We start from the raw sequence: 24,067 nt of genomic DNA on the forward strand, positions 1-24,067 counted from the left end.
TTTAAACAGTGGTGTTACATTAGCTACCCTCCAATCCATAGGAACTGATCCAGAGTCGATAGACTGTTGGAAAATGACCACCAATACATCCACTATTTCTAGGGCCACTTCCTTAAGTACTCTGGGATGCAGACTATCAGGCCCGGGGATTTATCGGGCTTCAATCTCATCAATTTCCCTAACACAATTTCCCGCCTAATAAGGTTATCCTTCAGTTCCTCCTTCTCACTAGACCCACGGTCCCCTCGTATTTCCGGAAGGTTATTTGTGTCTACCTTTGTAAAAACAGAACCAAAGTATTTGTTCAACTGGTCCTCCATTTCTTTCTTTCCCATTATAAATTCACCTGAATCTGACTGCAAGGGATCTACGGGTGTGATATATATCAGTGTTACAATGAGGGGTGTGGGGTATATCAGTGTTACAGTGAGGGGTGTGGGGTATATCAGTGTTACAGTGAGGGGTGTGGGGTATATCAGTGTTACAGTGAGGCGTGTGGGGTATATCAGTGTGTTACAGTGCGGTGTGTGGGGTATATCAGTGTGTTAATGTGAGGGGTGTGGGGTATATCAGTGTTACAGTGAGGAGTGTGCGGTATATCAGTGTGTTACAGTGAGGGGTGTGGGATATATCAGTATTACAGTGAGGAGTGTGGGGTATATCAGTGTGTTACATTGAGGGGTGTGGGGTATATCAGTGTTACGGTGAGGGGTGTGGGGTATATCAGTGTTACAGTGAGTGCTGTGGGGTATATCAGTGTTACATTGCGGGTTTTGGGGTATATCAGTGTTACAGTGAGTGGTGTGGGGTATATCAGTGTGTTACATTGAGGGGTATGGGGTATATCAGTGTTACAGTGAGGGGTGTGGGGTATATCAGTGTTACAGTGAGGTATGTGGGGTATATCAGTGTTACAATGAGGTATGTGGGGTATATCAGTGTTACAGTGAGGTATGTGGGGTATATCAGTGTTACAGTGAGGGGTGTGGGGTATATCAGTGTTACATTGAGGGGTATGGGGTATATCAGTGTTACAGTGAGGGGTGTGGGGTATATCAGTGTTACAGTGAGGTATGTGGGGTATATCAGTGTTACAGTGAGGTACGTGGGGTATATCAGTGTTACAGTGAGGGGTGTGGGGTATATCAGTGTTACAGTGAGGGGTGTGGGGTATATCAGTGTTACAGTGAGGTACGTGGGGTATATCAGTGTTACAGTGAGGGGTGTGGGGTATATCAGTGTTACAGTGAGGGTTACAGTTGGAAACAAAATGCCCATTACCAGTCGATCGTCTCTGACTGTTTCTGTAACTGTCCTTAAGCGCACCATTAACAGGTGTTGATGGTCCCATTACTGGCCGCATTGTCCCTTGCGATGGCATGAATCACCGTTCAGCTAGCCATTGCCTCTGTTGAATTCCCCCTTTGGGTTTGACTACATGCTCGGGGCATGTCCGATTGCCCCTGTCTGCCTGGAGAACTGTGTGCCGCATTAACAATGTTGACTCCCTGTCCATTTGCTGCATTTAAACCAAGATTTTTGTCAAACATCATTCTGGTCTCTTCCTTCCATGAGATAATTGTCTGGGCCATCAGAGCCGCCATTTCCAGGGTCAAGTCTTTGGTCTCACTCAGTTTCCTGAAAACCCCAGCATGCCTGATGCCCTCAATAAAAAAGTCTCACAGCATCTCCGCTCTGCATGCATCTGGGAACTTACATAGGCTCGCCAGTCTCCGGAGGTCTGCCGCGAAGTCTGGAACGCTTTGCCCTTCTCGCCGCCGGTGCGTGTAAAACCGGTGTCTCGCCATGTGCATGCTGCTCGCCGGTTTAAAGTGTTCCCCGATCAACTTACTGAGCTCTTCAAAAGTCTTGTCCACCGGCTTCTCTGGCGCTAGAAGGTCCTTCATCAGGGAGAACGTCCTGGATCCACAAACCGTCGGGAGATGAGCCCTGCGTTTGTCGGCCGAATCCTGTCCCAGCCATTCCTTAGTGACGAAACTTTGCTGTAGTCTCAATAAAATCGTCCCAATCATCACCAACACAGTACTTCTCATCTGTGCTGCTAGTGGCCATGCTCGCGTGGTTTAAATCCCAGTTTCTCGTCGCAAAATAATATGTCCTTACTATACAGTACAAATGCACATGAGGCCCATACTCGAGAGAAGGTCACTCTGTGACCAGTAGCCTTTTATTTGCCAGCACTGAAGTGATGAAGGTGGGTGGTTCTTCCCCTTTTATACCTGAAAGTCCAGGTTAGGAGTGTCTCCCACAAGTTCACCACCTAGTGGTCAGTCTTCTCACGGTGTACAACTTAGGTCAGTTTATACATGGATTACAATGACAGTTGAATACATTATAGGATATATCAGTGTTATAGTGCGGGGTGTGGAGTATATCAGTGTTACAGTGAGGGGTGTGGGGTATATCAGTGTAACAGTAAGGGGTGTGGGGTATATCAGTGTTACAGTGAGGGGTATGGGGTATATCAGTGTTACAGTGAGGGGTGTGGGGTATATCATTGTTACAGTGAGGGGTGTGGGGTATATCAGTGTTACAGTGAGGGGTGTGGGGTATATCAGTGTTACAGTGAGGGGTGTGGGCTATATCAGTGTGTTATAGTGAGGGGTGTGGTATATATCAGTGTTACAGTGAGGGTGTGGGGTATATCAGTGTTACAATGAGGGGTGTGGGGTATATCAGTGTTACAGTGAGTGGTGTGGGGTATATCAGTGTTACAGTGAGGGGTGTGGGATATATCAGTGTTGCAATGAGTGGAGTGAGGTATATCAGTGTTACAATGAGGGGTGTGGGGTATATCAGTGTTACAGTGAGGGGTGTGAGGTATATCAGTGTTTTATTGAGGGGTGTGGGGTATATCAGTGTTACAATGAGGGATGTGAGATATATCAGTGTTACAGTGAGGGGTGTGGTGTATATCAGTGTTACAGTGAGGGGTGTGGGATATATATCAGTGTTACAGTGAGGGGTGTGGGGTATATCAGTGTTACAGTGAGGGGTGTGGGGTATATCAGTGTTACAGTGAAGGGTGTGGGGTATATCAGTATTACAGTGAGGGGTGTGGTGTATATCAGTGTTACAGTGAGGGGTGTGGGATATATATCAGTGTTACAGTGAGGGGTGTGGGGTATATCAGTGTTACAGTGAAGGGTGTGGGGTATTTCAGTGTTACAGTGAGGGGTGTGAGGTATATCAGTGTTACAGTGCGGGTTGTGGGGTTTATCAGTGTTACAGTGAGTGGTGTGGGGTATATCAGTGTGTTACATTGAGGGGTGTGGAGTATATCAGTGTTACAGTGAGGGGTGTGGGGTATATCAGTGTTACAGTGCGGGTTGTGGAGTATATCAGTGTTACAGTGAGGTGTGTGGGATATATCAGTGTTACAGTGAGGGGTGTGGTGTATATCAGTGTTACAGTGAGGGGTGTGGGGTGTATCAGTGTTACAGTGAGGGGTGTGGGGTATATCAGTGTTACAGTGAGGTATGTGGGGTATATCAGTGTTACAGTGAGGGGTGTGGGGTATATCAGTGTTACAGTGAGGGGTGTGGGGTATATCAGTGTTACAGTGAGGTATGTGGGGTATATCAGTGTTTCAGTGAGGGGTGTGGGGTATATCAGTGTTACAGTGAGGGGTGTGGTGTATATCAGTGTTACAGTGAGGGGTGTGGGGTATATCAGTGTTACAGTGAGGGGTGTGGGGTATATCAGTGTTACAGTGAGGGGTGTGGGTTATATCAGTGTTACAGTGAGGGGTGTGGTATATGTCAGTGTTACAGTGAGGGGTGTGGTGTATGTCAGTGTTACAGTGTGGGGTGTGGGGTATATCAGTGTTACAGTGAGGGGTGTGGGTTATATCAGTGTTACAGTGAGGGGTGTGGTGTATGTCAGTGTTACAGTGTGGGGTGTGGGGTATATCAGTGTTACAGTGAGGGGTGTGGGGTATATCAGTGTTACAGTGAGGGGTGTGGGATATATCAGTGTTACAGTGAGGGGTGTGGGGTATATCAGTGTTACAGTGAGGGGTGTGGGGTATATCAGTGTTACAGTGAAGGGTGTGGGATATATCAGTGTTACAGTGAGGACTGTGGGGTATATCAGTGTTACAGTGAGGGGTGTGGGGTATATCAGTGTTACAGTGAGGTATGTGGGGTATATCAGTGTTACAGTGAGGGGTGTGGGATATATCAGTGTTACAGTGAGGGCTGTGGGGTATATTAGTGTTACAGTGAGGGCTGTGGGGTATATCAGTGTTACAGTGAGGGGTGTGGGGTATATCAGTGTTACAGTGAGGGCTGTGGGGTATATCAGTGTTACAGTGAGGGCTGTGGGGTATATCAGTGTTACAGTGAGGGATGTGGGGTATATCAGTGTTACAGGAGACAGTGACTGATGGAGTTATCTTGCTGCTTTTGATGCAGTGACGGAGAAACCGGAGGAGAAAGGGCCATGCTACCTGCTGGTAAATGCCGATAAGCGGTGTGCGTACCCTCTGGGGGGCGAACTGACCAAACAGATCTGCTGCTGCACCGTGGGAAAAGCCTGGGGCTCTGACTGTGACCCTTGCCCCATCCCTGGGACAGGTAAGTGATTATCCCGGAGATCCTGCTCATTCTCCAGTCCCCCACCAAATGTCACATGGAGCGAGATGGACTCACTTTCTCGTGGGAAAGAAAGAGTTCTTTCACCACCTCAGGAGGTCCCAAAGCACTTTACAGCCAATGAAGTACTTTTGGAGTGTAGTCACTGTTGTAATGTGGGAAACGGGGCAGCCTATTTGCGCACAGCAAGCTCCCACAAACAGCAATGTGGTAATGACCCAGATCATCTGTTTTAGTGATGTTGATTGAGGGATAAATATTGGCTCCAGGACACCGGGGAGAACTCCCCTGCTCTTCTTCCAATAGTGGCCCCGGGATCTTTTATATCCACCTGAGAGAGCAGATGACGCCTCGGTTTAACGTCTCATCTGAAAGACGGCACCTCCAACAGTGCAGCACTCCCTCAGTACTGCCCCTCCGACAGTGCGGCGCTCCCTCAGTACTGCCCCTCCGACAGTGCGGCGCTCCCTCAGTACTGCCCCTCCGACAGTGCGGCGCTCCCTCAGTACTGCCCCTCCGACAGTACGGCGCTCCCTCAGTACTGCCCCTCCGACAGTGCGGCGCTCCCTCAGTACTGCCCCTCCGACAGTGAGGTGCTCCCTCAGTACTGCCCCTCCGACAGTGCGGCGCTCCCTCAGTACTGCCCCTCCGACAGTGCGGCGCTCCCTCAGTACTGCCCCTCCGACAGTGCGGCGCTCCCTCAGTACTGCCCCTCCGACAGTGCGGCGCTCCCTCAGTACTGCCCCTCCAACAGTGCGGCGCTCCCTCAGTACTGCGCCTCCGACAGTGCGGCGCTCCCTCAGTACTGCTCCTCCGACAGAGCGGCGCTCCCTCAGTACTGCCCCTCCGACAGTGCGGCGCTCCCTCAGTACTGCCCCTCCGACAGAGCGGCGCTCCCTCAGTACTGCCCCTCCGACAGTGCGGCGCTCCCTCAGTACTGCCCCTCCGACAGTGCGGCGCTCCCTCAGTACTGCCCCTCCGACAGAGCGGCGCTCCCTCAGTACTGCCCCTCCGACAGTGCGACGCTCCCTCAGTACTGCCCCTCCGACAGAGCGGCGCTCCCTCAGTACTGCCCCTCCGACAGAGCGGCGCTCCCTCAGTACTGCCCCTCCGACAGTGCGGCGCTCCCTCAGTACTGGCACCAGGAGTGTCGGTCTTGATTATGGGCTCAAGCTGCTGGAGTGGGACTTGAACCCACGGCCTTCTGACTCTGATGCGAGTGAGCTTCCCACTGAGCCACGGCTGACCCAAGAGAGTTCCATCTCTGTCGAGTATCTTTTATGTTTAACATGTCGGTACGGAGCTATAATGTAAAATGCCAGTGAACTCTTTATTTTCTCTCTCTATCTTCCTGCCCGCTCCTGTATAAGAACATAAGAATTAGGAGCAGGAGTCGGCCATTCAGCCCCTCGAGCCTGCTCCGCCATTCAATCAGATCATGGCTGATCATAGACCTCTACTCCACTTTTCTGCCCGATCCCCATATCTATCGATTCCCTTAGTGCCCAAACATCTATCGATCCCAGCCTTGAATATATTCAATGACTGAGCCTCCACAGCCCTCTGGGGCAGAGAATTCCAAAGATTCACCCACCTCTGAGTGAAGAAATTCCTCCTCATCTCCGTCCTAAATGGCCGACCCCTTATCCTGAGACTGTGACCCTGCTGAGATCAGGGCTCAATCTGTGACTTTCCCTGATCCCAAAAAATAAAACTAATCCCACTGCCCCCCTCTTTCCCCTAAGCCCTGTATCAATCCCAAACTAATCCCACTGCCCCACTCTCTCCCCATAGTCCTGTATCAGTCCCAAACTAATCCCACTGCCCCGCTTTCTCCCCATAGCCCTGTATCAATACCAAACTAATCCCACTGCCCCACTCTCTCCCCATAGTCCTGTATCAGTCCCAAACTAATCCCACTGCCCCGCTTTCTCCCCATAGCCCTGTATCAATCCCCAAAGTAATCCCACTGCCCCGCTCTCTCCCCATAGCCCTGTATCAATCCCCAAAGTAATCCCATTGCCCCACTCTCTTCCCATAGCCCTGTATCAATCCCAAACTAATCCCACTGCCCAGCTCTCTCCCCATAGCCCTGTATCAATCCCAAACTAATCCCACTGCCCCGCTCTCTCCCCATAGCCCTGTATCAATCCCAAACTAATCCCACTGCCCAGCTCTCTCCCCATAGCCCTGTATCAATCCCAAACTAATCCCACTGCCCCGCTCTCTCCCCATAGTCCTGTATCAATCCCAAACTAATCCCACTGCCCCGCTCTCTCCCCATAGCCCTGTATCAATCCCAAACTAATCCCACTGCCCCGCTCTCTCCCCATAGCCCTGTATCAATCCCAAACTAATCCCACTGCCCCGCTCTCTCTCCCCATAGCCCTGTATCAATCCCAAACTAATCCCACTGCCCCGCTCTCTCCCCATAGTCCTGTATCAATCCCAAACTAATCCCACTGCCCCGCTCTCTCCCCATAGCCCTGTATCAATCCCAAACTAATCCCACTGCCCCGCTCTCTCCCCATAGCCCTGTATCAATCCCAAACTAATTCCACTGCCCCGCTCTCTCCCCATAGCCCTGTATCAATCCCAAACTAATCCCACTGCCCCGCTCTCTCCCCATAGCCCTGTATCAATCCCCAAAGTAATCCCACTGCCCCGCTCTCTCCCCTTAGCCCTGTATCAATCCCCAAAGTAATCCCATTGCCCCACTCTCTTCCCATAGCCCTGTATCAATCCCAAACTAATCCCACTACCCCGCTCTCTCCCCATAGCCCTGTATCAATCCCAAACTAATCCCACTGCCCAGCTCTCTCCCCATAGCCCTGTATCAATCCCAAACTAATCCCACTGCCCCGCTCTCTCCCCATAGTCCTGTATCAATCCCCAAACTAATCCCACTGCCCCGCTCTCTCCCCATAGCCCTGTATCAATCCCAAACTAATCCCACTGCCCCGCTCTCTCCCCATAGCCCTGTATCAATCCCAAACTAATCCCACTGCCCCGCTCTCTCCCCATAGCCCTGTATCAATCCCAAACTAATCTCACAGCCCCACTCTCTCCCCATAGTCCTGTATCAATCCCAAACTAATCTCACAGCCCCGCTCTCTCCCCATAGCCCTGTATCAATCCCAAACTAATCTCACAGCCCCGCTCTCTCCCCAAAACCTTGTACCTTCCTCTTTCTTGAAGACTTTTCCCTTAAAGGATGCAACAGTGTTGGCCTCGCTCACTCCCAAATTATTCCCCGGCCTTTCGACCAAACCCTGCGGATTCCCGCCTGGATTGGTCCGAGTCTGCTTGTGATTTCCCGGGCATTTCTTGAGCGTGAGCACTGCTGGCCGCCCCCCCCCCCCCCCCCCCCCGAGTGAATGGTTGAACCCTTCCCTTGTCTTGCCTTTGTCTCCAGCCGAGTTCCAGGAGACGTGTCCGGCCGGAATGGGCTACCACTTCTCCAGCTCCCACCAGAAGATCAGCATCCCACCCAGCAGCAGCAGCTTCACCGTCCACATCGATCCGGACGGCAAGGCCAGGATCATCCAGGTGCCACTCACTGTGCCCACCAGCGCCACGCGTGATGCAGCTGCCAAGGAACACGCCGAGGGTTCGTAAGACCGTGTAAACCATACGTCATACCGAGTGCTTCCCTCTGCCACTCACGCCCGACCTCTACACCTATCCCAGCTCCCTCTCGCACCGACTCTGGGCCAGTGGGCACCTCTGGCCTTTAGGGGATCTTACCTGTGCTGTGATATAAACAGTCTCTGACAACCACATCAACCTCTCACCTCAGCCTCTCTCTGTCTCCCCTCTCTCTCATTTTCCATCAGACTCTCCCCAATCTCTCTGCCTCTCCCCCACTCTCTCTGTCTCCTCTCTCTCTCTCTCTCTCTTTCCCCCACTCACTCTCCCCCTCTCTCGCTTTCCACCAGTCTCTCTCTCTCCCCCACTGTCTCTCTGTCCCCAATCTCTCTCCTCCACTCTCTGCCTCCCCCCCCCCCCCTCCCCCACTACTCTACCTCTCTCCCCTCTCTTCCTTTCATCTAGTTTCTCTCTCCCCTCTCTCCATCTCGCTCTCTCTTTCTCCCCCGGGTCTCTTTCTCTCCTCCCCCAGTCTCTGTGTCTCTCTCCAATCTCTCTCTCTTACTCTCTCCCACTTTCAATCTCTCTCTCTCTCTCTCACTCTCTCCCACTTGCTCTCCCCCACTCTATCTCCGTCCCCTCTCTCTCTCCTCCAGTCTCTCTCTCTCTTGCTCCCCGGTCTATGTGTGTCTCTCTCTCACTTTCTCTCTCTTCTCAATCTCTCTCTCTCACTCTCTCCCTCTCGCGCTCCCCCCACTCTATTTCTCTCTTCCCTCTTTCTGTCAATCTCTCTCCCCCACTCTCTCCCCTCTCTCTCCCCATCTCTCTCTCCCCCGGTCCCTCTCTCTCTCGCTCCCCCGTTTGTGGTGTGTCTCTCTCTCTCCCACTTTCTCTCTCTTCTCAATCTCTCTCCACTCTCTCTCACTCTCTCCCACTTGCTCTCCCCCACTCTATCTCTCTCTCCACTCTCTCACTCTCGCACTCATTCTCCCCCACCCTATTTCTCTCCACTCTCTCTCACTCTCCCACTCGCTTTCCCCCACTTTATATCTCTCTCCACTCTCTCCCACTCACTCTCCCCCACTCTATCTCTCTCCTCACTCTCCCACTCGCTCTCCCCCACTCTATCTCTCTCTCCACTCTCTCCCACTCACTCTCCCCCACTCTATTTCTCTCTCACTCTCCCACTCGCTCTCCCCCACTCTATCTCTCTCTCACTCTCCCACTCGCTCTACCCCACTCTATCTCTCTCCTCACTCTCCCACTCGCTCTCCCCCACTCTATCTCTCTCCCACTCACTCTCCCCCACTCTATCTCTCTTTCACTCTCCCACTCGCTCTCCCCCACTCTATCTCTCTCTCTCCACTCTCTCTCACTCTCCCACTCGCTCTCCCCCACTCTATCTCTCTCTCCACTCTCTCCCACTCACTCTCCCCCACTCTATTTCTCTCTCACTCTCCCACTCGCTCTCCCCCACTCTATCTCTCTCTCACTCTCCCACTCGCTCTACCCCACTCTATCTCTCTCCTCACTCTCCCACTCGCTCTCCCCCACTCTATCTCTCTCCCACTCACTCTCCCCCACTCTATCTCTCTCTCACTCTCCCACTCGCTCTCCCCCACTCTATCTCTCTCTCCACTCTCTCTCACTCTCCCCCACTCTATCTCTCTCTCTCCACTCTCTCTCACTCTCCCACTCGCTCTCCCGCACTCTATCTCTCTCTCCACTCTCTCCCACTCACTCTCCCCCACTCTATCTCTCTCTCACTCTCCCACTCGCTCTCCCGCACTCTATCTCTCTCTCCACTCTCTCCCACTTGCTCTCCCCCACTCTATCTCTCTCTCTCCACTCTCTCTCACTCTCCCACTCGCTCTCCCCCACTCTATCTCTCTCTCCACTCTCTCCCACTCGCTCTCCCCCACTCTATCTCTCTCGCTCCACTCTCTCTCACTCTCCCACTCGCTCGCCCGCACTCTATCTCTCTCCCCCTCTCGATTTCCCCCAGCCTCCCTGGACCAGTGAGATGGGAGGCGAGGAGGGGTCGAAATCCGTTACCGCCGTGTTCTGAGACAATGATTTTGCCGCTGCCGCCTGAAACCGCCAAATTCAGTATTTACCCCCAAAGATGAGGGAGCAGCGCTTGAAGAGGCGGTGCACACTCGAAATTCGGTCTGTGTTTAACGCCGCGCGTTAGCGGCGGGGAGGGGCGGGTAAGGACTCACCGTCGCCGCGGAGCGGGCTCCTGGCCTCCCGGAGAAATATCGTTGGGCGGTGGGGGCGGCCCCGAGAGGTACCGCTGTGCGCTCTACCGCCACCTTCGTGGTGACATCATCGAGCGTGCAACGCCACCTTGGCTGCGATATTCGGTAGGTTCGGTGGCCGTACCGGCAGGCGTTCGTACCGACTGGGAAAGGTGGCGGAACATTGGGGATCCCGGGGCGGTACTGTCCGGAGAGCAAGGGGAAGGTGTTTACATTTTTTCAGACACTTATTTATTAACGGCACCGGTGGGGAAGTGTGGCTGTGAGTAAAAGAAAGTTTCGAAAACTTTTTTTTCTCCCCCCCGGTGATATACCGCCGGGAAATTGAGTCGGCCTCCTGAGGGACCGCTCCCCTCAAGCCCGAGGACAAGTGTGCAATGCCTCTTTATGCGTAGAGAAGAAATTCCTCCTCGTCTGCGTTTTAAATGGGCGACCCAGTATTCTGAAACTGTGCCCCCTGGTTATAGTCTCCCTCACGAGGGGAAACATCCTCTCTGCGTCTATCCTGTCCAGCCCCCTCAGAATCTTATATGGTGATGGGACGGGGGGCTCTGTGTCTGTGATTCCCCCCACACACACACACACACACACACACACACACACACAGTGATGGGACGGGGGTCTGTGTCTGTGATAAGAACATAAGAAATAGGAGCAGGAGTAGGCAGTACGGCCCCTCGAGCCTGCTCCGCCATTTAATACGATCATGGCTGATCCGATCATGGACTCAAGTCCACTTTCCCGCCCGCTCCCCATAACCCCTTATTCCCTTATCCTTTAAGAAACTGTCTATTTCTGTCTTAAATGTATTCAATGTCCCAGCTTCCATAGCTCTCTGAGGCAGCGAATTCCACAGATTTACAACCCTCTGAGAGAAGAAATTCCTCCTCATCTCAGTTTTAAATGGGCGGCCCCTTATTCTAAGATCATGCCCCCTAGTTCTAGTCTCCCCCATCAGTGGGAACATCCTCTCTGCATCCACCTTGTCGAGCCCCCTCAAAATCTTATATGGTGATGGGACGGGGGTCTGTGTCTGTGATTCCCCCCCCCCCCACACACACACACACACACACACACACACACACACAGTGATGGGACGGGGGTCTGTGTCTGTGATTCCCCCCCCCCCCACACACACACACACACACACACACACAGTGATGGGACGGGGGTCTGTGTCTGTGATTCCCCCCCCCCACACACACACACACACACACACACACACACACAGTGATGGGACGGGGGTCTGTGTCTGTGATTCCCCCCGCCCCACACACACACACAGTGATGGGACTGCAGTAACTGTGTCTCTCCTTTTCTCCACACAGCTTCCACGATCGCCATGGTGAGTAGCAGCTCTACAGATTGTTGCATGTTAAACTTTCCTCGGTGTTGAACTGCTTGTAGTAAGGGTGGCCAATCAGTGAAAGCTATAGTGTTAGATACAGAAATATAATCCTAATAATGAGCTTCTGTTCCAAATATAATAGCCTGGTATCCTCCCCGTTACCATGGAAACAGGGCCATTAATTCACCTTTCACCAACTTTGCATGCAGCTATTAACCTGAAGCACAGACCTTGGTTCATCAATCCCTCTCTCCAACCCTTTCTTTCCCTCTCCCTGTTTCATTCTCCCTCTCCCCTTCTGTAATGTATGGATTCCCTGCTTAAGAATTCACAGCAACACATTGCTTTTAAGAACTAGTTGGCTTATAAGCAAAGGTTTAACAATCACACGACACATTACCGGTTCATCCACCAGGCTCTCAACCACCTGCCCCATCGTGGATCCCCCGAACCCAACTGGCCGGGGTTTTATTGAGTCTTGTGAACATCACGCCACTCCCAACTCAACAGCTCTACAAACCTGTGACCATACTCACCGGTGCGTACATTATACCTTCATTTCCTCTCCAAAACGTTCTCTCCCTGTTTCATTCTCCCTCTCTCCTTCATTCCCTCTCCTCAACCCTTTCTCCCCTTCATTCCCCCTCTATCCCCCTCTCCCTCTCCATTCCATTCCTCCTCTATACCTCACTTTCTCTCACACAATCCTTATTCCCTCTGCAATTTTCTTTCTTCTCGTTTTTCTCCTTCTCTCTGTCCTTGTCTCTCATTCTCTTTTCCCCAAACCCTTTCACTCCTTCACTGCACCTTGTTCCCGTGCCTCTCACATTCCTTCTGTCCCTGTCACTCACTCCATCTCTTTTATCTATCAACCTCCTCACCCTGTATTCTCTTTTCCCTCCCTTCTCTCATTCCCTCAGTGTTGCTCTCTCTCATTTCTGCTCCCTCCTCTTCTCTCTCCATCCTTTTTCTCTCATTTCCTTTCCCATTCCTTCTCCTTGTGGGTGGGTTAAACAATAACAACTTGCATTAATATAGTGCCTTTAATGCAGTAAAATGTCCCAAGGCACGTCACAGGAGCAATTATCAAACAAAATTTGACACTGAGTCACATGAGGAGATATTAGGACAGGTGACCAAAACCTTGGTCAAAGAGGTAGGTTTTAAGGAGCGTCTTAAAGGAGGAGAGAGAGAGAGAGGCGGAGAGGTTTAGGGAGGGAATTCCAGAGCTTGGGGCCCAGGCAGCTGAAGACACGGCCACCGATGGAAATCAATGGGTGATCAAGAGGCCGGAATTGGAGGAGTGCAGATATCTCAGAGGATTGTGGGTCTGGAAGAGGTTAAAGAGATAGGGAGGGGTGTAGGGGCTGGAGGAGGTTACAGAGATAGGGAGTGATTTGTAAACCAGGATGAGAATTTTGAAATCGAGACGTTGCTTAACCGGGAGCCAATGTAGGTCAGCGAGCACAAGGGGGGTGATGGGTGAGCGGGACTCGGTGCGAGTTAGGACATGGGGCAGTGAGCACAGGGGGTGATGGGTGAGCGGGACTCGGTGCGAGTTAGGACACGGGGCAGCGATCACAGGGGGTGATGGGGAGCGGGCCTTGGTGCGAGTTAGGACCCGGGGCAGCACACTGTTGGACGAGCTCAGGTTCGGGCACAGATGTGAGGCTAATACAGACAACATGAGCAGAGGCCACTGGGTGAGTGAGCGGAGCCGATACAAATACCCCCTAGTGAGAGTCGGGAGGGGAAAGTGAGTGCGAGAAAGAAGCAGAAACTGATGAGCAGAGTAGCATTCAGCACCATGGAGAGGGCATGCCTGGCGACCTCCTCCTCTCAGCTCCCAGAGTGAGCCACTTTGTGCGGGGAGAGGCTTCAGTGACCCCTGAACCATGGGGGGAGGGAGAGTCAGGGAGGGGAGGGGGAGTCGGGGAGGGGAAGTCGGGTAGGGGAGGGTCGGAGAGGGGAGGGAGGGTTGTGGAGGGGAGGGGGAGTCGGGGAGGGGAGAGTCGGAGAGGGGAGGGAGAGTCGGGGAGGGGAGGGAGAGCCGAGGAGGGAGGGTCGGGGAGAGAGGGTAAGTCAGGGAGGGGAGGGAGAGGGGAGGGAGGGGAGGGTGAGTCGGGCAGGGGAGGGAGGGTCGGAGAGGGGAGGGTGAGGAAGGGAGGGGAGGGAGAGCGGGGCAGGGGAGGGGACGGTTGGGGAGAGGGGAGGGAGAGTCGAGTAGGGGAGGGAGAGTCGTGGAGGGAGGGTCGGGGAGGGGAGGGAGAGTGGGGCAGGGGAGGGGAGGGGGAGGGAAGGTCGGAGAGGGGAGGGAGAATCGGGGTTTAGTTCCATTGGGATTGTGTATAATGGGAGTGAATGGGAAGGGGTTTGGTTCCATTGGGATTGTGTACAATGGGAGTGAATGGGAAGGGGTTTAGTTCCATTGGGATTGTGTACAATGGGAGTGAATGGGAAGGGGTTTAGTTCCATTGGGATTGTGTACAATGGGAGTGAATGGGTAAGGGGTTTGGGTCCATTGGGATTGTGTACAATGGGAGTGAATGGGAAGGGGTTTGGGTCCATTGGGATTGTGTACAGTGGGAATGAATGGGAAGGGGTTTGGGTCCATTGGGATTGTGTACAATGGGAGTGAATGGGAAGGGGTTTGGATCCATTGGGATTGTGTACAATGGGAGTGAATGGGAAGGGGTTTGGGTCCATTGGGATTGTGTACAATGGGAGTGAATGGGAAGGGGTTTGGGTCCATTGGGATTGTGTACAATGGGAGTGAATGGGAAGGGGTTTGGGTCCATTGGGATTGTGGACAGTGGGAGTGAATGGGAAGGGGTTTAGTTCCATTGGGATTGTGTACAATGGGAGTGAATGGGAAGAGGTTTGGGTCCATTGGGATTGTGTACAATGGGAGTGAATGGGAAAGAGTTTGGATCTATTGGGATTGTGTTCAGTGGGAGTGAATGGGAAGGGGTTTGGATCCATTGGGATTGTGTACAGTGGAAGTGAATGGGAAGGGGTTTGGATCTATTGGGATTGTGTACAGTGGGAGTGAATGGGAAGGGGTTTGGATCCATTGGGATTGTGTACAATGGGAATGAATGGGAAGGGGTTTGGGTCCATTGGGATTGTGTACAATGGGAGTGAATGGGAAGGGGTTTGGGTCCATTGGGATTGTGTACAATGGGAGTAAATGGGAAGGGGTTTGGGTCCATTAGGATTGTGTACAATGGGAGTGAATGGGAAGGGGTTTGGGTCCATTGGGATTGTGTACAATGGGAGTGAATGGGAAGGGGTTTGGGTCTATTGGGATTGTGTACAGTGGAAATGGAGGGGTTGGAATACATGCAGTTGGAAGATGGCGGGTTGAATGGTTTGTTAATGGATGATGTGTGCTGCTTTGTAAACCGATTGGTCTTCTCTTTTTGGGGGCTGGGGTCGACCAGTTGCCCACTTTCAGCCTCACAGAGGAAGTGTTCTCGGCAAGTTTCATCCCGTTTGGATCGAGATTCCCGGGTGAGTGTTGACTGCATCGTTTGGTGTTGGAAGGGGGCCAGATACCTGCCCATAAAGGCCTCGGGCATCGTGAGGGTGGGGAGGGGCCAGGAGCTGGGACTCCGCTGGGGTGGTCTCTTGCCTACGGGCACCTCGCGGTGTAGGACCAATCCCGTGCAGAGCTGAGGATCCCAAGCATGCTCCCTCCGGAGCACTGAGCCGAATGACTCAACCACAAAGTGGGCTGAAGACCTCAGGCCTTGAGAGAGGAAACCTCCAGCCAGGGTACCTGCTCCTGATTGCCAGCCACAGTCCGTGGGTGTAGCTCAAACAAAGGCAGGATTGGGTTTCGCTTAGATCACACCGTCGACGACACCCACTCGCCGAACAAGTAAGGAATGAGAACTTGGGTATGGCAAGCACATCAAACACTCCCAGGGCAGGTACAGGGGGTTAGATACAGAGTAAAGCTCCCTCTACACTGTCCCATCAAACACTCCCAGGGCAGGTACAGCACGGGGTTAGATACAGAGTAAAGCTCCCTCTACACTGTCCCATCAAACACTCCCAGGGCAGGTACAGGGGGTTAGATACAGAGTAAAGCTCCCTCTACACTGTCCCCATCAAACACTCCCAGGGCAGGTACAGGGGGTTAGATACAGAGTAAAGCTCCCTCTACACTGTCCCATCAAACACTCCCAGGGCAGGTACAGCACGGGGTTAGATACAGAGTAAAGCTCCCTCGACACTGTCCCATCAAACACTCCCAGGGCAGGTACAGCACGGGGTTAGATACAGAGTAAAGCTCCCTCTACACTGTTCCATCAAACACTCCCAGGGCAGGTACAGCACGGGGTTAGATACAGAGTAAAGCTCCCTCTACACTGTCCCATCAAACACTCCCAGGGCAGGTACAGGGGGTTAGATACAGAGTAAAGCTCCCTCTACACTGTCCCATCAAACACTCCCAGGGCAGGTACAGCACGGGGTTAGATACAGAGTAAAGCTCCCTCTACACTGTCCCATCAAACACTCCCAGGGCAGGTACAGGGGGTTAGATACAGAGTAAAGCTCCCTGTACACTGTCCCCATCAAACACTCCCAGGGCAGGTACAGGGGGTTAGATACAGAGTAAAGCTCCCTCTACACTGTCCCATCAAACACTCCCAGGGCAGGTACAGCATGGGGTTAGATACAGAGTAAAGCTCCCTCTACACTGTCCCATCAAACACACAGGATGAGTACAGCCGGCAGAGGGATGGGACTTTGATGTAATTAAGATGGTAATTAACTGCCTCCCCTGTCGCTCAGTATTTCCAGTGTTTGCTCAGATCGAGATTCAGTCCTCGCACTGCGATAAAACCTTATGTTTTTTTGCTTTCTGCCTTCTCAGTAGAATTGGAAACACGACCTACAACCCCGGCCGTTAAAGTGCTGCCCCCGGAGCAGTCCATGGAGTTTGGCCCATCCCAGGTCATAGGTAGGTGACCCTCTCTCTCCTAAATCTTATAGGGGACAGGATATGGTGTGTGCCCCCCATGGTTTTAGGGTCCATGGCCGGGCATGTGCAACAGCCCTTGGCAGCAAAAGTTTTCGTTAAGCAGGGAGTTCCGCCGTCGTCAGTCGAAATGTTGCCAGCGATTGGACGAGCCATCCTGTCGCTTTATCTTCGGTGAGGTTATCTGGATGACGTGGTCAGTGCAGATGTCTCATTGTCATACCGAAAGTAACTGCTCATCCAAAACCCTGCTGCCCAGTGTCCTAGCTCACACTGAATTACATTCATCTATCTGCCTCTGTGCTCACGGACCCACATTAGCTACCGGTCTGGCAACACCTCGATATTGAAAGGCTCATCCTCGTATTCAAATGCCTCCATGGACCATATATTTCAGGCTAAAACTACACATCGGATTTTTATCAAGAAGCAAAATTATACAGAATACAGGACAAACACAGCACATTTCACTATATTCATCATAGGCAGTCCCTCGGAATCGAGGAAGACTTGCTTCCATTCCTGAAGTGAGTTCTTTGGTGGCTGAACAGTCCAACACGAGAGCCACAGACCGTGTCACAGGTGGGACAGATAGTCGTTGAGAGAAAGGGGAGGGTGGGACTGGTTTGCCGCACGCTCCTTCCGCTGCCTGCGCTTGGTCTCTGCATGCTCTCGGCGATGAAACTCGAGGTGCTCAGTGCCCTCCCGGATGCACTTCCTCCACTTAGGGCGGACTGGTCTTTGGCCCAGGGACTCCCAGGTGCCGGTGGGGATGTTGCACTTTATCAGGGAGGCTTTGAGGGTGTCCCTTGTAACGTTTCCTCTGCCCACCTGGGGCTCGCTTGCCGTGAAGGAGTTCCGAGTAGAGCGCTTGCTTTGGGAGTCTCGTGTCTAGCATGCGGACAATGTGGCCTGCCCAGCGGAGCTGGTCGAGTGTGGTCAGTGCTTCGATGCTGGGGATGTTGGCCTGGTCGAGGACGCTGATGTTGGTGCGTCTGTCCTCCCGGGGGATTTATAGGAATACAGGACAAACACAGCAAATTTTACTATATTATAGAACGTTACTTAACTCACACTACCTATTGCAAAATGATAAAAGTATCAGACTCTTGGTCATCTATCGAAGATCAGGCCCTCAAATCTGGCACCAAGCTTATGGTCTGCAGGGCTGTAGCAATACCCACCCTCCTGTATGGTTCAGAGACATGGAGCATATACAGTAGATACCTGGGAATCCCTGGCCAAAGACTGCCCTAAGTGGAGGAAGAGCATCGGGGAGGGCGCTGAGCACCTCGGGTCTCATCGCCGCGAGCATGCAGAAAACAAGCGCAGGCAGCGGAAGGAGCATGCGGCAAACCAGACTCTCCACCCTTTCCCTCAACCACTGTCTGTCCCATCTGTGACAGGGACTGTGGTTCTCATATTGGACTGTTCAGCCACCTGAGAACTCACTTTTAGAGTGGAAGCAAGCCTTCCCCGATTTCGAGGGACTGACTATGATGGTGATAGGTGAACACAACAATTTGCATTTATACAGTGCCTTTAACAGAGTGAAACATTCGAAGGCACTTCATAGGAGTGTTAACAAAACAAAATTTGACGGTAACAAATTGCACAGAGCAAAGTCACACAAACATAGGTTGTGTGCGTTAAGTAAAGGTCTATAATATAGTGAAACTTGCAGTTTGCCCTACCTTCCGTGTAATTTTGCTTCGTGATAAATCCGATTTGTAGTTTTAGCCTGAAATATATGGTCAATCAAGCTGCCAGCTATGCACCGGTTTTTCGCACTTTCTGGGATCACTCCTACAGGGAAATGCACACTCCCGAGGTAATGGGTCTGCGTTTGTGATCGTGTTGGTCCGGTGAGGACGGAAAAAAAAGCCCTCCTGCGCTTCTTCTGACAATGGAATAAGGCCTTCAACATCCATCGGGCTAAGCAGACAAGGGCCTGGGTTTAAGGTCGCGTCCAACCGACAGCACCTCCGGCAGTGCAGCACTCCTGCAGTACTGCACTGCAGTTACCAGCCCAGATTAAGACATGGAGTGGGGCTTGAACCCAAAACCTATTGACCCAGAAGTGAGAGCGCTACCCACTGAGCCAAACTGACAATATCGCAGAACAGACTTAAAGGAGTTGGGTTCAACCGCCGGTCATGGCGGGATCAGTAACTGTACCGTTGATGTACATTCAGGGCCTGCAGTCACACGTGGATCTCCCCTCCAGCTAATTCCCTTAATAATAGGATTATGAGCTAATTTGTTATGATTTTGAAAAAGTTCAAAGTTGAACTGTGACTCACTGAAACTTTTGATTGCAAATTGGCTGCTGGCCATGAGACAGCGACTTGAAGCGAGTGGGAGAATGGTACTTCACTGCCATCTGGTGGTGAGACGCAGAGCTACACGCATGTAAACAATGGCGGACAGGGAAAGACTTGCTGGTACAACCCAGCCTGTCCCGCCCAATTGTGATAACCTTGTCTATCACAATATATACACTCCCCACCCCAACACCACATGATCTCATGGGACCAGATAAAAACTCCAGGCCAATTTCTGGGAGAGTGGGGGGGGGAAATATATCTTGGGAAAATTCCTCTCCGAACCCATCATTGCGATGGAAACTATTTGGCAGCCTGTTCCATACAGCAGTTTTAACGTAGTAAAACGTCCCAAGCTGCTTCACACGAGTGTAAATCAGCCACATACGAGATATTGGGACAGTTGATCAAAAGCTGGGTCAAAGAGGTCGGTTTTAAGGAGCGTCTTCAAGGAGAGGAGAGAGGCGGAGAGGTTTAGGGAGGGAATTCCAGAGCTTGAGGCCCCGGCAGCTGAAGGCACGGCCGCCAATGGTGGAGCGATGGAAACCGGGGCAAGTGGGCAGAATTGGAGGGGGCGCAGAGATCTCGGAGGGTCGGAGGGCCAGAGGAGGTTACAGAGATAGGGAGGGGGGGGCGAGATCTCAGAGTGTCAGAGGGCCAGAGGAGGTTACAGAGATAGGGAGGGGAGCGAGATCTCGTTCGACCGGAGGAGGTTGCAGAGATAGGGAGGGAGCGAGATCTCAGAGGGCCGGAGGAGGTTACAGATAGAGGGAGGGGAGTGAGATCTCGTTCGACCGGAGGAGGTTGCAGAGATAGAGAGGAAGCGAGATCTCACAGGGCCGGAGGAGGTTGCAGAGATAGGGAGGGGGCAAGATCTCGCAGGGCCGGAGGAGGTTACAGATAGAGGGAGGGGAGTGAGATCTCGGAGGGCCAGAGGAGGTTACAGAGATAGGGAGGGGAGCGAGTATGGCAATGGTCAAATTAAAAATTGAAGGATTGTTGGAAATGAAAGGTATGTTCCCTTCTTGTCTTTCAGAAATGGACACGTGTAAAGTGGATCGAGGTATCTGTGGACATGGTGTGTGTGTCTACGATCCATCTGGATATACCTGTGCTTGCCACACTGGCTACCAACTCCATACCCATGTTAAACAGTGTGTGGGTAAGAGTCAGAAAGAAAGACTTGCATTTATATAGCGCCTTTCACAACCTTAGGACGTCCAAAAGCGCTTTACAGCCAATGAAGCACTTTTGGAGTGTGGTCACTGTTGTAATGTGGGAAACGCAGCAGCCAATTTGCGCACAGCAAGCTCCCACACACAGCAATGTGATAATGACCCAGATCATCTGTTTTACTGATGTTGGTTGAGGTATAAATTTTGGCCCCAGGACACCGGGGAGAACTCCCCTGCTCTTCTTCCAATAGTTGCCGTGGGATCTTTTACGTCCACCCGAGAGAACAGACCTCTGACAGTGCGGTACTCCCTCAGTACTGCCCCTCCGACAGTGCGGCGCTCCCTCAGTACTGCCCCTCCGACAGTGCGGCGCTCCCTCAGTACTGCCCCTCCGACAGTGCGGCGCTCCCTCAGTACTGCCCCTCCGACAGTGCGGCGCTCCCTCAGTACCGCCCCTCCGACAGTGCGGCGCTCCCTCAGTACCGCCCCTCCGACAGTGCGGCGTTCCCTCAGTACTGCCCCTCCGACAGTGTGGTGCTCCCTCAGCACCGCCCCTCTGACAGTGCGGCGCTCCCTCAGTACCGCCCCTCTGACAGTGCGGCGCTCCCTCAGCACCGCCCCTCTGACAGTGCGGCGCTCCCTCAGCACCGCCCCTCTGACAGTGCGGCGCTCCCTCAGCACCGCCCCTCCGACAGTGCGGCGCTCCCTCAGTACTGCCCCTCCGACAGTGTGGTGCTCCCTCAGTACTGGCACTGGTAGTGTCGACGTGGACTGTGGGACTCAAGTCCTTCTGACCTGGAAGCGAGAGAGAGAGAGATACCCACTGACCCACGACTGACATTGTCAGCAAACCTTTAAAGCAAGCAGTCAGATACAGAACCTCAGGCGGTTGTATGTGGGGGGTAGCAGCTAGCACTGTGTGTAGTGCGGGCTAACCCTCTTACTAGTGCATCCCAGGTGAGCTGCAAGTGTGTGCTGCATGTAATACAGTGTGTGGGAGAGCGCCACTATTCGTGCTGTACTCTCTGTTCGAACAGGTAACTTGGCATTGCCAGCTATATTGCAGGAAGCATCCCATTTAGATGAGGGTGGGGCATACCGTTGGCAAACAGCACCCTCCCCCACCTCGGGAACCCCCAGATCACGTGTGGTACGGTTTAGATGCAGAGTAAAAAGCTCACTTTTCCCCACTACACTGGGCCCACATTTTTACCATATCCCGCACTAGCCCTCCGCCTCCTACTGAGTCATACCCCAATCTAGTGCCGCGATAAATATCGGACGCCCCCTCCTGTATGGCTCAGAGACATGGACCATGTACAGTAGACATCTCAAGTCGCTGGAGAAATACCACCAACAATGTCTCCGCAAGATCCTACAAATCCCCCTGGGAGGACAGACGCACCAACGTTAGCGTCCTCGACCAGGCCAACATCCCCAGCATCGAAGCACTGACCACACTCGACCAGCTCCGCTGGGCAGGGCCACATTGTTTGCATGCCAGACACGAGACTCCAAAAACAAGCGCTCTACTCGGAACTCCTACACAGCAAGCGAGCGCCAGGAGGGCAGAGGAAACGTTACAAGGGGCACCCTCAAAGCCTCCCTGATAAAGTGCAACATCCCCACCGACACCTGGGAGTCCCTGGGCAAAGACCAGTCCGCCCTAAGTGGAGGAAGTGCATCCGGGAGGGCGCTGAGCACCTCAAGTCTCGTCGCCGAGAGCGTTCAGAAACCAAGCGCAGGCAGCGGAAGGAGCGTGCGGCAAACCAGTCCCACCCTCCCCTTCCCTCAACCACTGTCTGTCCCACCTGTGACAGAGACTGTAATTCCCGCATTGGACTGTTCAGCCACCTGAGAACTCATTTTTAGAGTGGAAGCAAGTCTCCCTCGATTCCGAGAGACTGCCTATGATGATGATGTCATTTTGCCTGCATGGCCCATTTCCAGTAACCGTGGTTCAGACCTCCCAAGCTCTTCCCATGTGGCACCGTGACAGCCAGCAAGGGCTTATCATTCCATCGTCTAGGTTGAATTATAACCCATGACCCTCATCCGTGCCCTTGTCCCCTCCAGACTTGACTATTCCAACGCTCTCCTGGCCGGCCTCTCATCTTCCACCCTCCTTAACTTCAGCTCCTCTCAAACTCTGCTGCCCCCCCCGTGTGCTAACTTGCACCGAGTCCCGCTCACCCATCACCCCCTGTGCTCACTGCCCCCGTGTCCTAACTTGCACCGAGTCCCGCTCACCCATCACCCCCTGTGCTCACTGCCCCCGTGTCCTAACTCGCACCGAGTCCCGCTCACCCATCACCCCCTGTGCTCACTGCCCCCGTGTCCTAACTTGCACCGAGTCCCGCTCACCCATCACCCCCTGTGCTCACTGCCCCGTGTCCTAACTCGCATCGAGTCCCGCTCACCCATCACCCCCTGTGCTCGCTGCCCCGAGTCCTAACTCGCATCGAGTCCCGCTCACCCATCACCCCCTGTGCTCACTGCCCCGTGTCCTAACTCGCACCGAGTCCCGCTCACCCATCACCCCCTGTGCTCGCTGCCCCGTGAACAAACTCGCACCGAGTCCCGCTCACCCATCACCCCCTGTGCTTCCTGCCCCGTGTCCTAACTCGCACCAAGTCCCGCTCACCCATCACCCCCTGTGCTCACTGCCCCGTGTCCTAACTTGCACCGAGTCCCGCTCACCCATCACCCCCAGTGCTCCCTGCCCCCGTGTCCTAACTCGCACCGAGTCCCGCTCACCCATCACCCCCTGTGCTCGCTGCCCCGAGTCCTAACTCGCACCGAGTCCCGCTCACCCATCACCCCCTGTGCACGCTGACTTACATTGGGTCCCAGTCCGGCAACGCCTCGATTTTTAAAATTCTCCTTTCTTGTTTTCAAATCTCTCCGTGGCCTCCTCGCCCCCTCCCTATCTCTGTAACCTCCTCCAGCCCCTACACCCCTCCCTATCTCTGTAACCTCTTCCAGCACCTACACCCTCCCTATCTCTGTAACCTCCTCCAGCCCCTACACCCCTCCCTATCTCTGTAACCTCCTCCAGCCGCTACACCCCTCCCTATCTCTGTAACCTCCTCCAGCCCCTACACCCCTCCCTATCTCTGTAACCTCCTCCAGCCCCTACACCCCTCCCTATCTCTGTAACCTCCTCCAGCCCCTACACCCCTCCCTATCTCCGTAACCTCCTCCAGCCCTACAACCCTCCCTATCTCTGTAACCTCCTTCAACCCTATAGCCCTCCCTATCTCCGTAACCTCCTCCAGCCCTACAACCCTCCCTATCTCTGTAACCTCCTGCTGCCCCTACACCCCTCGCTATCTCTATAACCTCCTCCAGCCCCTACATCCCTTCCTATCTCTGTAAGCCCTTCCTACCCTATACCCCTCCCTATCTTTTTAACCTCCTGCTGCCCCTACACCCCTCACTATCTCTATAACCTCCTCCAGCCCTACAACCCTCCCTATCTCTGTAACTTCCTCCAGCTCCTACATCCCTCCCTATCTCTGTAACCTCCTCCAGCCGTACACCCTTCCAATCTCTGTAACCTTCTCCAGCCTTACACCCCTCCCTATCTCTGTAACCTCCTCTAGCCCTACACCCCTCCCTATCTCCGTAACCTCCTCCAGCCCTACAACCCTCCCTTTCTCTGTAACCTCCTCCAGCCCCTACACCCCTCCCTATCTCTGTAACCTCCTCCAGCCCTACACCCCTCTCTATCTCCATAACCTCCTCCAGCCCTACACCCCTCCC

General features: G+C 53.2%; 1 protein-coding gene across 5 annotated transcripts in view; it reads left to right on the plus strand.

The window, feature by feature from the left end:
• Positions 1-24,067, plus strand: part of ltbp3 (latent transforming growth factor beta binding protein 3) — a 268,396-nt gene that overhangs the window by 214,441 nt on the left and 29,888 nt on the right. For 4 of the 5 annotated variants that reach the window (XM_070868186.1, XM_070868185.1, XM_070868183.1 and 1 more), the window contains exons 7-12: positions 4,437-4,598; positions 8,032-8,226; positions 11,794-11,810; positions 15,257-15,326; positions 16,699-16,785; positions 20,164-20,289. In XM_070868186.1, coding sequence (XP_070724287.1) covers positions 4,437-4,598; positions 8,032-8,226; positions 11,794-11,810; positions 15,257-15,326; positions 16,699-16,785; positions 20,164-20,289 — 657 coding nt within the window. The remainder of the gene's footprint in view (positions 1-4,436; positions 4,599-8,031; positions 8,227-11,793; positions 11,811-15,256; positions 15,327-16,698; positions 16,786-20,163; positions 20,290-24,067) is intronic. The other variant, XM_070868184.1, reaches the window with a different exon arrangement.

The sequence above is a fragment of the Pristiophorus japonicus genome, chromosome 27 (assembly GCF_044704955.1).
Source record: "Pristiophorus japonicus isolate sPriJap1 chromosome 27, sPriJap1.hap1, whole genome shotgun sequence".
NCBI classification, from domain to species: Eukaryota; Metazoa; Chordata; class Chondrichthyes; family Pristiophoridae; genus Pristiophorus; species Pristiophorus japonicus.